We start from the raw sequence: 15,384 nt of genomic DNA on the forward strand, positions 1-15,384 counted from the left end.
TGATAGATATATTAATATTGAATGTTTCCTCCCTCCATATTGACTGTATACTTGTGAATTCTTGTAGCCAATACTTGGTGCTATGCACATTATAATTCATATGCACATCATAATCTAGCTTTCTAATGAAAGTCCAGTCTTTGAGTATGGCTGTGTTTGTTGACACTGCTATAATTATGATCTGGAACAGTAAATTGCCTCTGGAGCAGCAATGTTATTTCTAGACACTGGAAATCCAGGTCTAGGAACTGCTCTAGATGATACAATGAACAACAGTTACTAATATTGATACAGAAATTCTAGATGAGAGTTTCTTCTTTGAGTTGATATACCTCTGTTGTTATTTAAAATCAGGCAATCTCCCTGCATTTAATAGTTTGAAAACATAAATGAGCCACGCTGTGGGAAAACTTGACTTAATATATTTGTGAATAGTGTCATCCCAGATTAGCAAGTGCAGTCAACACAGACTCATTAGTGTCAACAGTTTTCCAGTTTTCTTAGAGAAATCCAGATGAGACAGCAATTGTCATACCTGATAAGCCTGTGTGGACTGCACAGGCCAATCTGGGACAACACTTTAGGGACATACATTGAGCCCAGTTTATCCAGAACAAGACTCAATTAATATTGAAGACTGCATTCTAGTGAATACTTGTGGCCATTGCTTGGCGTTATGCACATTATAATTCAGCGATCTATTGAAAGTCCAGTCTTTGAGTATGGTTGTGTTTGTTGACACAGCTATAATTATGATCTGGTACAGTAATTTGCCTCTGGAGCAGCACTGTAAACTCTAGACACAGAAAAACTGTGTCTTGGCACTGCTCTACTGGATACAATGAACTGCAGTCAGTTAAATTTACAGACATATTTGCAAGAATACAGTCTCCTTTGAGTTGATTTACCTCTGCTGTTATTTAAAATAATGCAAACTCCTAGCATTTAAGTATTACGGAAACATAAGACTCAAGTTACTTGTATTTCACATAGAAAATCCATAAAGCTAAAATGATAACTGAATATTGAGTTTACTTTGAATTTTTTATAGCAAGTTTCTTTATTTTTGAAACATGCTTTATGTGCGCACATTTAGTTTTTGTTTTTTGTTTTAACATATTAGTTGTTTCATGTTCAATTTGTTTACTATTGTTTTTTGAACTGCCATACGTCTGCTTTCAGAATTGCCGATCCCAATGCCAAGAAGCCTGATGATTGGTAAGTAGAGATTAACTGTGCATCTGGGGTAGTGTTGTTATGATACATTTGTACAAGACTTATTACCTTGTGATTCTTTAACACAGCAAAAGAATTACTAAAGTGCATGCACCAATCAAACATTTTAGACTTGGTTCATACTATTATTACACACATTCAGGTCTGTATATGTACATCATCTGTTGATTTCTTCATATTAATTTGTCAACACTTTTTCATAAACATGTCCATACCAGACTGATATTTTGCTGTCTCCTGTAGGGATGAGGACCAACCGATGGAGATCCCTGACACAGCTGCAGTGAAGCCTGCGGGCTGGCTGGATGACGAGGAGGCCCTGATACCAGACCCAGACGCACAGAGACCCAAGGATTGGGATGAGGAGATGGACGGAGAGTGGGAGGCACCTCTCATAGGTAGATATTCAGTGGCAGGAACCTTTGGTGACTTGGGTTTAAAGTTATATTAGTATGCTTGGATTGTATTATGGTGAATCAAACCAAATAAGTTGGCAAATTATTTTGTTTGGTTCAGCTACATTTTTTTGCTATCATGATTGACGGGTTGAAGCTCTTAATTGTCAAAATTTCAAATTATGTAGATCCAGATGTTATACTTACGGTTTCTATACATTTCTCATTTGCAATACTCAATTGACAGGATGCATATTTGGTTCTCTCATCAATACGGTGTTTCAAAACACTTTCATTGCTTTATTACACATATAACCATAGTCATGAAAATTACATTCAGGATTTCCATTTACAGACAACCCAGTGTGTAAGGATGCCCCTGGCTGTGGTGAATGGACCCGCCCCAACATCCCAAACCCCCTGTACAAGGGCAAGTGGAGGCCAGCCATGATTGACAACCCAAACTATCAGGTATGCTCTTTAACCTGTCTTAGCCTTCTTTTAGATAATTTTTTGTTATATTGTTAATGCTACATTTTCTGCTTGAACTATGTATTTTTACTTACTGTAATCAGGATTTATTGTAAAAAGAATTGTAGGTGTTTAAATGTATTTCAATACTGCTAAACATTTATCAGGAATTTTAAGTATTGAACTGCTTTTTTGTCTAAGTTTATTAATAGAAAATTATATATACTAGTACGGTTATGCTTTCTGGGGATCCTTGTCGGGGTTAAGTTGAAGCCTTGATGTTGCTTAAAATAACCTCTTACTCTATCATAAACATCTGAAATTACATCCAAACGAGGTGTATAAGGATAAGTTTCATTATATAAACCATCAATATTAAGATTTTCTATTAATACTTCTTGTTCAAAATTAGTGTATAGAATTATGGCAGTCTTTTGGACTATTGCTATGTGAATACTTATGCAATACAGCTGTTATGTTTCAGCCATGTCATGTCAAAATATGTCCTATCCAATAGGCAGCCAGTGTAGCTCCACACCAGCCAGTGTAGCTCCACACCAGCCAGCGTAGTTGGTAAGTCTGGTTAGGAGCTACCCTCTCAGCTACAAAGTCACGCAAGGTTTTGTGGTCTTATAACCAGACAGGTAGCCCCTAACCAGACTGTTGAATGTGCAAGCTGGTCTGGAGATATAATGGTTGCATACCGCCCTAAGACCCATTTTCGCATTATGAGGCCCATTGTTATGTTACCCATGTTTTGGCAGGGTGAGTGGAAGCCTCAAAGGATCGCTAACCCCAACTACTTCGAGGACCTCGAGCCATACAAGATGTCATCCATCGTAAGTTGACTGGCATGCTACGGATGACTCCCATATGTGCTAGGAGTTGCGACGTTGAACACAATGACGCAATGACGTCAATTACCGATCGTAATATAAGATTATGAAAGGGGTTTATATAAACAATTGGCAGTTGGCAAAGTGACCATTTAAAAAATATTTTCATTCATTTTTCCAACATTAACAATAATGGTATATACAAAATTTGAGAAGGGAATATTAGCTTCTCCAGCACACTAAACTTTGTTGTAAAAAAATGCTTCAAAACAGAGAATACAATAACACCTTAACATAAAATACCATAAAAAGAGCATACAACTGTTTTTATAATCTTATAAAATACTAAAATTTCTACTCAGTGACTAAGGTTTTAACTTGGAAGAGACTATGAATTAGATATTAGTGCGATATAATAGGTAGTAGTAAAATGTAATTGAAGGCCTGTTACAAACTTGCTACATCACAGCACCCAGGCTTACATTGTCTATAGTTTGTGTTATTTATTGGTCAGATGGCGAATGTATATTCATCAATTCAAACTTCTGACAGGTAATTCTCTCATGGTGGATAATAAAGTATGTATGAATATAAATGTGTTCTAATGAACTCCTTCACTTTTCATGTAACATGCCTGTGTTGTGTGTTGTCAGGGTGCTCTGGGTCTGGAGTTGTGGTCGATGACTGACGAGATTGTGTTTGACAACTTCATCATCACAGATGACCGTGAGGAGCACTCTGTGTGGGTCCAGCAGACCTGGGAGAGAAAGAGGGCCGCAGAGCAGGCCACCACTGGGGTGAGTAGGGGTCAGGGTGTTCACTATGAACAGTGGTATGTCTTGGTTGTGATTCTAATATACATCCAATGGAGCCTCTCTCTGTGAGGGAAAACTGGGCTCAATGCATCTGTGTACAGTATTGTTCCAGATTAGCCTGTGCAGTATGCATAGGCTTATCAGGGATGACACGCAAAGCATATGCATAAAGCCCAGTTTTCTCAGAATGAGTCTCTAGTGAAGAACAATCTTGAATGAAACGAGCTTTTGTAATTTTCATAATATTTAAGCTATGACAGATTTTGTGATCTAGAATTTTGTTTGAGAAGTTTAATGTTTTAAAGTTTTGATGAACAATAGGGAATTTCTAGCTTTATCTGCGGAGAGTTCAATATCAGGAATGTTTCTTATGCTAGTAGGAACATAATTGGCCACTTAAAAAATAAGGTTCTTTTTAGGTTATCTTGAGTTAAGTGAACCTGTTAAGGAGGGTATTGTGTTGATATTCCAGAAGTTCTTGAAATCATACCCCAGATCAACAGTTTGAATAAAGTTGCAAATTAAATACTTTATATTGAGATATTTTAGAATGTCATTAATTACATGGTTTTTAAAATTATTAGCATTTTGTCTCGTGCTCTTTTGATTTTGAAGGACTAGATGATGTGTTCTTTGTCTCTCGGCCATTACATATTTATATTGTATATTATTACACAGTTAAGTTCTTGTAAATCACCAGTTGATCTTTTGTATGTTAAAACAAGAATTTTGCCTTTGGAAGTGTAGATAGAAGCCGACAAGAAACACTTATTTGTTACCTACATGTCACAACTGAAATTTATGTAAAAACATTAAATAACTTATTTTGCTTTTAATAATAATATTAATTCTGTTTGCTGTCAGAACGGTGCCTTTGTACAGGGTATACTGGACGTGACCCACGAGAGGCCCTGGCTATGGGCTGTGTTTCTCGTGGTCATTGTCCTGCCCATAGTGCTGCTGATAGCCTACTGCTGTATGTCCAAAGAGGGTCCCAAGGTGAGCAGAGGGCGGTACCAGCCCAGCCCCTGAGCATGACATGTCATGTGTCACAGTCCAGGGGTGGGGGTGCCTCTAGGTGGATGTCTCAATGTGGTGTTGGTGTTTTAGTTGTGTTTGGCAAATGGTTCATTTTGCAATGGTGATTATGTTGCAGTTACTGGAAACATTTTGAAATAGAAATAAATAGCAACATACATATCAGATTTTCTAAGGTGACATATTTATTACATTACTAAGCATAGCTTAGATAGTGTGTACTCCAAGAACATTTAACTTAAAAAAAATATATATGTTAAACTGTATTCCAAGTCATCAAATATGATCACTATCCCTTGCATGATGAATCACTTGTCTTCAATTCAGGGTTTGTGACTTTATTTTATCCTTTCATTGAATATATATGATCAATTACTTTACAGAATGTTCCGAAGTAACAATTTTGTCAATAGACATACGAACCCTGGATTGACCTGTTACTTTTTAGTTCTGTTCTTAGTTGTGTTTTTAGTTGAGCATTCTGTTTACATTTTTGTTTTCCCCTGGGTGGGTCATGTTTAGGGCGGTGTATGGTCCACTCTGATGGGTGCAGCGGAGGAGAGACCCTGGCTGTATGCGGTGTACGTTGTTGTCTGCCTGCTACCCATAGTCCTCCTCTCTATCTGTCTGTGTCCTAGATCTGGACCCATCAAGGTAAACTGACCTCAGGGAAAGAGAGAACAATACCAGTCTTTGAATAGTCTCTAGATTGCTAAAAGCAAACAAAAGAGTTGCGTTAATCTTGTCAGTTTACCTATGCTTGTTTTAGGGATGAGAGTAAAAAATTCAAACTGATGAGGGAAACCAGTCTGTATCCTGGGAAGAGCCTATTCTTGTTTTCTTAAGAAAAATCATCTCTGTGTAGGGATTTGATGAAAAAATACAGTCACCATGTGATTTACAGCACTGGGGCTCTCACCAAGTTTCCAGTGTATTGTTTAAAACTAATTTCACATAGAGAGTTTTTGAGTCAGAAACACAGCCTGGATGTGCACAAGGAATCTGATTTTACAAATATTCAGAAATAATAACAGTTTCTCAATGCAATTTGCCTGTGTGTCTAAGTTTTTTTAGATTAAAAGTTGCTGGTTTTAGTTTTATCAAAAAATTGTAACATTGTTCAAAGCCTTGGGAGACCAATGTCAAGTAGAATTTAATCATTAACTGTTTGTGTCACTGCACTGTTTATTATGCTCTCCCAAACAATTTTGGGGGGAGCATATAGTCGCCGCTTCGTCTGTCCATCCGTCCGTCCGTGCACAAATTTTATCCGGGCTATTTCTCAGCAACAAATGACCAGAATTCAATGAAACTTTATGGGAAGCTTCACTACCAAAAGGAGATGTGCATATTATCAATGGGTTCTGGTCGGATGATTTTTCAAAGAGTTATGGCCCTTTGAAATTTTCCATTAACTGTACATATAGTGCAATTCTTGTCCGGGCTATTTCTCAGCAATTGATGATAGGAATTCAATTAAGCTTTATGGGAAGCTTCAGTACCAAGAGGAGATGTTATTATTATTAGCCGGTTCTGGTCGGATGATTTTTCACACAGTTATGGCCCTTTAAAATTTTCCATTCACTGTACATATAGTGCAATTCTTGTCCGGGCTATTTCTCAGCAAATAATGACCGGAATTCAATGAAACTTTATGGGAAGCTTCACTACCAAGAGGAGATGTGCATATTATCAGCCGGTTCTTGTCGGTTGATTTTTCACAGAGTTATGGCCCTTTGAAATTTTCCATTGTACATATAGTGCAATTCTTGTCCGAGCTATTTCTCAGCAACTTATTACGGGAATTCAATGAAACTTTATGGGAAGCTTCACTACCAAGAGGAGATGTGCATATTATCAGCCGGTTCTCGTCGGATGATTTTTCACAGAGTTATGGCCCTTTGAAATTTTCCATTGTACATATAGTGCAATTCTTGTTCGAGCTATTTCTCAGCAACTTATTACGTGAATTCAATGAAACTTTATGGGAAGCTTCACTACTAACAGGAGATGTGCATATTATCAGCCGGTTATGGTCGGATGATTTTTCACAGAGTTATGGCCCTTTGAAATTTTCTATAAACTGTACATATGGTGCAATTCTTGTCCGGGCTATTTCTCCCCAACTACTGACTGGAATACAATGAAGCTTTATGGGAAGCTTGACTACCTTGAGGAGATGCGCATGTTATTAGTGGGCTCTGGGTAGATGATTTATTTAGAGAGTTATGGCACTTTGAAATTTTTAAGTTGCTAAACCATCCATCGTATTATTTTGTCCAAAGTTATGCCCGTCAAGACGTTTCCTTTTATCTGAATATATAGTGCAATATTGTGACAAAAAAAATTTGGGGTGCATCACCCGTCTCCGACGGTTTCTTGTTTTAGAAAGTTTTCCATCACTATAAATCACTGCTTTTTAATTGTCTAGTGAAACATTTTAGCAGTCTTTATAATAAACTTGTTTCACTTTGTATATCTTTTATTTATGAATATGTTATGCAATTTATTATAATGCTTTTTCTTTAATTGTATTTACCTTACCTTGTTGTGTTTTATTTCTAATGGCATGCACTTGTATTGGGGGCAATAATATTTTGTTTGTTTTTGCAATTAATTTATACTTTAAGGAGTTCTCCTTGTTTACCTCCTCGACACATTTTTCTGAAGATTGATTTTGTTCATGTTCAATGTAGTAAATTACCAGCTTGGCTTAACTTTAGAGCATATATAGAATATAAGAGTTTCAAGAATATTCTTTATCCCTGGTCTTAAGTCTAAGAGGTTTGGTATGAAAGTCCAGTACTTAATCTAATGGTATTTGATATTTTACAATGCTGGTGTTCAATTATTATAAAAAGGTTTTGTGTTCGTACGTGAAAAAGTCGGCCTTATGACCATGTCTTATATAGGGCTATTAGCCTTTTAAAGAAGATGCCATAATACAATATATTTAAAGAATTCTTTAAATTAAAAATGTATTACTGTTAATGCCTTAGTGTTTATGTGGGGATATTCTATTAATTCTGCATAACTGTTTGCCCCCTAAAGTGAGGGAAAAATGCCCCATCCAAAGAGTTGAATTTCATAAACTTTCCCCCTGGTCCCCCTTGTGTATTCTGTGTCTGTACCTGATGTTGTTCCCGTCCCCAGCAAGAAGATCTGGATGCGGCCCGTAAGAAGACAGACGAGGCCAGCCCGGATGATGACGCAAAAGAGGAACAGGAGAATGTCACTGAGCCCACAGACCCAGGGGCAGCAGGTGACGCCACAGGCAAGACACGTGGCAAGAAATCCAAGGCTGCTCTAGAACAGGAGGTATGGCACTTGAGAGATGATATGAGTCTTGTTTTGGCAACACTGAGCTAAACATGTGCGGTAAGTGTCATCCCAGATTAGCCTGTGCGATTTGTTCAGGCTATTTGGGGTCGACACTTTCTCTGTTTATTGAATGTTTTATTTTATGGAGGTCTCTATTAAATGAAAAATTGTGTTTAGGCGGAAAGTGTCAGTGCCCATTTCTCTCAGAAAGAAGCTCAAATACTAGTAGGCGGAAAGTGAAAGTGCCCAGTTCTCTCAGAAAGAGGCTCCTTTATATGGCATTGAATGCTGAGTAAAGATATTTTTTGCCACCTAAAAAGGGCTTATCTCTCGTATTCCAAACTTGAGTATTGTTATGGCCATGCATGTAGACTAATCTGATATCCAGTACTATTAAGTGAATGCATGTAACGAAGTGCTTGTAAGCAGAGTAGCTAGTGCTCAGGAGCTGTGTTCACGTCAAGCTGTTTTTTTTGTGTCAGGAGGAGGAAGAGGAAGCCGAGGAGGAAGCTGATGTTTCACAAGGTTCCCAGGAGGAGGAGGAGGAGGAAGTAGCACAGTCCAAGTCAGACTCCCCCAGGTGAGTGCAAGCTGGAGAATTACACTGTTCTACTTTATGTGATGGCATTGAGATAATAAGAGTCTTGTTCTGAGAAAACTAGGCATAATGCATGTGCGTAAAGTGTCTCCCCAGATTAGCCTGTGCAATCCGCACAGGCTAATCAGGGACGACACTTTCCACTTTAATGTTATTTTTCGTTTAAAGGAAGTCCCTTTTTACCGAAAATCTAGTTTAAGCGGAAAGTGTCGTCCCTGATTAGCCTGTGCAGACTGCACAGGCTAATCTGGGACGACACTTTAAGCACATGCATTATGCCCAGTTTTCTCAGAACGAGACACATAAGGTCTTTGAAACTCTTATTGGTCAGTATCTGGAGAGAACTGTATGTTTTGGGGAAAGATCTTCAGTGATCAAGGGAGTACATGTATTTACAATATCCACTACGAAACTGAAATAGCTTGCAATGAGCAATGACAAGTAAAGGATGGCTGGCATTGGTGTGCTTATCAATGAGTATGGCTTACCTGGCTGTTAAAGCAAGTTTAAATCAGATATATATTGGTTATTAGTGTTACTGAAGCATAATTATACAGTGAACAGTTTACACTGTGATAGTATGAATTGCTAGTTATGTGGTATTTGAAGACCCAGTTTATGCCATAACATAAGTAAACTGCCTTTAGTTTCTAATGCTTTCATTGTGACTCAAGCATCTTTCAAATATGTGACACAGGCTATAATTGTTGACATATTTTCAACTGTAACATTTGCTAGAATAAAATTCCGTGAGTATGCATTAAAAATAACAAAAACAACAACACTGGTATTATAATCAAGTCACTATCACTAAACAGTTAAGATAAGAAATGTTGTTCTTATAATTTCAGACGCTCACCACGGAAACGCAGGACTAGAAAGGACTAACACGTAGGAGCCCTAGGACACTAGCTGGAGTGTGTGAGAGATGTGAATGATCCATAGTTTGCAGGGGTGACTTAAGATTCTGACATGGCATCTGTCGAGTAAACCAATGTTGCTCTTAAGTGATTGAACATTGTCACTGGGTGTACAGACATTTGACAGGACAGGTCATGTGTTACAATTGTTTGTTAGAATTACCACAACTTTAATATCATGGTTATTTTAGGATGTAATGAAAGCTATCTTAAGAAAACCTTGTTGCCAAATAAATCTGTCAAATGACTCAAAATACATAGAACACAACCATTATAAATACAAGTGAAATTACATGGTTAAAAAAGGTTTTCTTTATACAAATGTTTAAATGTGCTGCAATTAGCTTATTTGGAAGATGCTTTAGTGATCATTGAAGAAGATAATCATATGCTCGATGGTTTAAATGGTTTACTGATTGCATTTAGGAACAGGTCTTCAGCATGTCTGTGAGGAACCTGTCTTTCAGTCAACTGGCATATTGTTGTTAGCTATTTATTGTAGGAGGTTCTACACTTGAGGATTATTGTCTACATCTGATATGCATCTTCATGTGAAACTGTTTTTGTCCTGTGTAATTGTTGTGTACATGTGATGTTCATGTAATGGATTGTCAACCTTTTTTTGTCAGATTGTCTCTGATTTAAGCACTAGTATTTTTTATGTTTATAAATAATTTGCTCATTTTCAAATAATCACTTACTGGATAATAAATTCGCATGGCAATATGTGCATTATTATATATTTATAGTAAAGTACACACCATATATATTTATCAAAATTTCTTGACCTTTTAAGTTCTTAGGAGGTTTTATCTGCAGGCATAATCATTACATATCAATCTGACACTGCATTTAAAGTGTAAGGACTGCACAGGCTAATCTGGGACGTTACTTAACGTTTATGAATTAAGCCTGGTTTTCCCGGACACAACTCATTGTTATTCTCTAGCCAAAGATATAATCGGATTGCATGGTACAGTTTGTATTTTTCTGAGCATTTGCTATATTTGTAAGCTCAAAACAAATTCAGAATCATATTTGGCGACCTCATCCATTACTGGGGCAGTTGAACGCATTTTTAATTTGCTCTAAACAGTGATTGGAATGGAGACCATCCTATTGCATTTGTATGTACATGAACTAGATATAATCAGAAAGAAAATAAAAAAAACCACCAAAAATCTAAATATATTACAGTTATTTTGTAGTTATTTTCATTATAAACAGTGATATAATAAGTAATAGCTGTGATTTCAGATTTATGATGTTAAGTAACAGACTTATAAAAACAACTCAGTAGATTGTGGTCATTTTTTCTTAGGTGTTATTGGTTCACATGCAAGTACTAATACAAGATTGATAATGAAGGAAAAACAATTATGAAATTGTAAATGAAATTGCATGTTTAATGCCAATGGCAAAGGCCAATGGAAAATGCCAATGGCAGAATATAAGAATGGAAAGCAATTTTCAGAGTTATGGAAAGATTTTCCTATAAACAGTCGAACATCTCACATTCCGCTTTGAACATGTCTGAAAAAATATCATATTGCGCAGAAATAACCACATTGTTATGATGAGGATTTTAATGGAGAATATGTTACAAAAAGGGAAGAGAACCACAAGCAGATATACATTTACTTGGAAACTATTAATACTGGCAACTTCTTATTTATCAATATTAAAAGCATTTCTTTGAATGAAAAAGAATTAGCTTTGATTGCGTATTTAATAAGCAAATATTTATGCACTAACTTTTCATGTTCTTTTTATGATTATTGTTTATTGTTTCAATATGCTGGTGTGAAAGTTGTTCATTGTTATTATCATGAATGTTGTACTGATAAAAGTTGTATTTCTCTGTTGGCTTGAAATTTTCTGATACATCTTTGTATGTTTTAAACAAAACCTGTGTTAATAATTATGCAAATTATAATAAAATGTTTAATTATAATGTGTTCTGGTTTGTCCTATTGATCAGAGAATCTACATGTATCAATGCTTGGTTCCGTATATGTTCACAATTATTTAAAACAAGAAACATTTTTTAAAAAGATGTACGGCGTTGATTGTGGTCGGTGTTGATGAACAATCAAAAGTTATATCTATGGAATCAAATATAGTGAATGCCTTTGTAAGCTCCATTACACGCTAATAAATTAATCCGCGTTGCACCAGATTTCATGGCTTATTTTGCTTGTTAAGATATTATTGATCAGATATATTTATAGAATAGAAAAACACAAGAAGAATGAAAATTTTAATATGCGCGTTCTTCGAACAGACCTGTTCTATTGGATTTGATTCCATTAATTTACAGTATCTTGAATCATCATGCTCATGCTTATTAAATATATCTATATGGTGGAATATTTCCAATTAATCAAAACTGGTACTTATCATGCAATTGTTGAAAACACATCAAGAATCTATAATTGACCTACCATAATAATATCCCAGAATATCTTCATTTAATAACTTTGTGATCAAAATAAACTTCAAATTCACATAGTTTACGCAATAGCGTTTACATAATGATTTCTGTTACTGACCGCAAACTGACCTCGATACCATGCGGGTTGGAGTGCAATACATTAATTTAAAGTTAGGGACTGATTCCACTGCTAGAACGATGGCTTGTTTAAAGCTTTATACATTTACATTTTTAATGGTCAATTTCGATAACAAAAATATTTGCGTCAAAGCGTATATCAGGTTATTGAACAACACTGCTTATATGATACATGATGATGATAAAATACATGTATACGAGTGCACAGAATGCAATATTGTAGTAATTGCTAACAAGATGGCCCTAGTTCGCTCACCTGAGAGGAGTCCGTTCATTCAATATTTACCAAATGTCAAACTTGACCTTGATATTGTCCAGACAAACATCCTGGTCAAGTTTCATCATTATTAAACCAAAACTCTGGCATATGGAGTGATTTTGTTTTTGTAAGATTTGACCTGGTGACCTATATTTTGAGTTGACCCCCCTTACCAAACATCAAACTTTGCTTACAAAAATTAATATTATGACCAAGATTCATAAAATCTGAAACAAAATTGTGACCTCTAGAGTGTTTACAAGGATTTTGTATAATATAATGAAAATGTGGACAATCTAAAGGCACTAATTATGGCATTAATTATGTGATATATATAAAACCAATCTTTTCACCAAGTTTCATGATGATTTGGCGAAAATTGTGACTTCTAGGGTGTTCACAAGCTTTTTAGCTCATCTGATTGCTCAGGTGAGCTTTTGTGACTGGTCTTTGTCCGTCGTATGTCTGTCCGTCCGTTAACATTTGCTCGTAAACACTCTAGAGGCCACATTTCTTGTCCCATCTTCATGAACTTGGTCAGAAGCTTGTCCCAATGAAATCTCGGCCGAGTTCGAAACTGGGTTGTGCCGGGTCAAAAACTAGGTCACTAGGTAAAAGAAGAGAAAAACCTTGTAAACACTGTAGAAGTCACATTTCATGCCCAATCTTCATGTAACTTTGTCAAAATGTTTGTCTTAATGATATCTTGGTTGAGTTCAAAAGTGGTTCCGATCCGCTGAAAAACATGGCCGCCAGTGGGCGGGGCAGTTTTCCTTATTTGGCTATAGAGAAACCTTGTAAACACTCAAAAACATGGCCGCCAGTGCACGGGGCATTTTTCTCTATGTGTATATAGTAAAAACCTGTGAACACTCTAGAAGTCACATTTTTGGCCCAATTTTCATGAAATTTGGTCAGAACATTAATTTTGTTTCCTTGATATAAGAGTTGAAAAATTGTGACTTCTAGGCCACGACTTTTTTTTTTATTGGTTTACAAAAATTATTTTGAAAATGGTCCATCGGGCGGTCGAAAAAAAAAAAAAAAAAAAAACATCATTGGAAAAAAAAGTTAATACTAATAACATCAGAACAAAGACAACATATCTTTTATAACCTTAAACACAGAGACAAAAAATCAAATTATGCAATGAAACACATCTATATCTTCAAATAAAATGAGTCCTAACAGCACATTATGTAACATCAGGCAATTTTAAACACTGCATTACATGACATGCGTTCTTCTCCCATTAAAACGAAAAACTGCGCTTCATTTCCATAATTGGATGCGCACCATTACGCAATGCGATGCCCGTTGCATAAATCTTATATAAGATAAACTACTCATACACATATTACCCGGTATGTGTTTGCTCTTACTCGACTTATGAGATCGTACATGAAAAAAAAATCGAGGTAGATCGATCCATGCGTCGTCGCGGTAATGTTTGTCAAAGTTGTTGTTGTCATGAAAACTCGTTGATTTACAACGCAAAACGTCTTATTTGAACTGACGCGAATTAATTTAATCATATTTGTCAACTTCGCTTTTGCTTTATTTTGATAATTTAATCCAAAGTTTAATGTTAGCAAGTGTTTTTTTTTTACTGGAATTGTAAACAAGGAGTCGGGTTAAGTCTTCCGAAAATGTGCAGTCTGTGTGAATTGACAGTTTGACGTCATCAAAGGAAAGCCGCTTTCTGTCGGAAGCAATAAAGCGACAAATTTCGCGCCGAAAAAATTGGCTTCCTTTGTCTAGCAATCAACATGCCGAATCAATTGTGTGTTTGGTTCTCAATTGCAATCCTCCAATTTAATAAAAGCACGTGCATAGCTCCGCCTTCGAATCTTTTGCAGAGAACGGAGGCGGAGTTTAACGGTTAATTGAGCTAGTGTTTTACACAAGTTGAGTTCCGATTTGCCGAAATTACTCGGCCCAAAGCGTTGAAACGACAAATACATTTATCAATGATTTTCCGAGATATACCGATTTGTTCCGATTTCCAAACTTTCTGTACAGTTCCTATAAACTATGGCGGACGTGTTTACAAAATTCCTAAACACATATATCGTAAATAATGGCAGTGTTTTATTGGATTATTTATACTAATTATCAAATACTATCGGGTTTGTTTAATATAATTAACATGTTAAACAATATAGTTGCGTCACAGACACGGAAATAAATTTTGATGGGGTCGACATTTGACTGACGCTGATTTTCTTATTGTCTGTAATTTTTACCCGAAATAAATTTTGAGAAGTGCCCATAAAAGGACTGGTACATAATGTGTCACATTGAAAAATATCCCGATCTCTGCAATTGAATATATGTGAACCAATCGTTGATTGTACTTACTTGATTTTATTCGCAACCGTACTCAAACCGGATCGTTTTTTTTTCTCGTTTCGCTCGTTTTGCAGTGCGGTCGGGAATAAAATATTTAAAAAAAAGACGATTTTCCGATTTTATTTTTTTTCCCATTTTCCAAAAATTAGGGTCGGCGGTTTTGTAAACCAAGAAATATAAAAGTCGTGGCCCTAGAGTGTTTACAAGGTTTCTCTATAGCCAAATAAGGAAACTGCCCCCCCTCCCCCAGCAGCCATATTATTCAACTGACCTGAACCATTTCGAACTCAACTCTCATATCAAGGAAACAAATGTTTTGACCAAATTCCATGAAAATTGGGCCAAAAATGTGACTTCTTGAGTGTTCATATGTTTTCACTATATACATATAGAGAAAATGCCCCGCCCACTGGCAGCCATGTTTATCACCCATCTGGACCATTTTCGAATTCGTCCGAGATATCAATAAAACCAATGTTTTGACCAACTTTCATGATGATTGGGCAAAAAATGTGACTTCTAGAGTATATACAAGGTTTCTATAAAGCCAAATAAGGAAAACTGCCACCCC

The 15,384-nt window shown here is 36.2% G+C and overlaps 1 protein-coding gene across 2 annotated transcripts in view; it reads left to right on the top strand.

Moving 5' to 3' along the window:
• Positions 1-11,584, top strand: part of LOC127857172 (calnexin-like) — a 30,430-nt gene extending 18,846 nt beyond the window's left edge. The window contains exons 11-19 of one of the 2 annotated variants that reach the window (XM_052393589.1): positions 1,183-1,218; positions 1,480-1,634; positions 1,987-2,102; positions 2,867-2,941; positions 3,592-3,735; positions 4,618-4,752; positions 7,945-8,109; positions 8,595-8,692; positions 9,562-11,584. In XM_052393589.1, coding sequence (XP_052249549.1) covers positions 1,183-1,218; positions 1,480-1,634; positions 1,987-2,102; positions 2,867-2,941; positions 3,592-3,735; positions 4,618-4,752; positions 7,945-8,109; positions 8,595-8,692; positions 9,562-9,598 — 961 coding nt within the window. In that variant the 3' untranslated portion in view covers positions 9,599-11,584. Of the gene's footprint in view, positions 1-1,182; positions 1,219-1,479; positions 1,635-1,986; positions 2,103-2,866; positions 2,942-3,591; positions 3,736-4,617; positions 4,753-5,313; positions 5,446-7,944; positions 8,110-8,594; positions 8,693-9,561 lie in introns of both variants that reach the window. The other variant, XM_052393590.1, reaches the window with a different exon arrangement.
• The last annotated feature ends 3,800 nt before the right edge of the window (positions 11,585-15,384 follow it).

The sequence above is a fragment of the Dreissena polymorpha genome, chromosome 14, assembly GCF_020536995.1.
Source record: "Dreissena polymorpha isolate Duluth1 chromosome 14, UMN_Dpol_1.0, whole genome shotgun sequence".
Classification (NCBI taxonomy): domain Eukaryota; kingdom Metazoa; phylum Mollusca; class Bivalvia; order Myida; family Dreissenidae; genus Dreissena; species Dreissena polymorpha.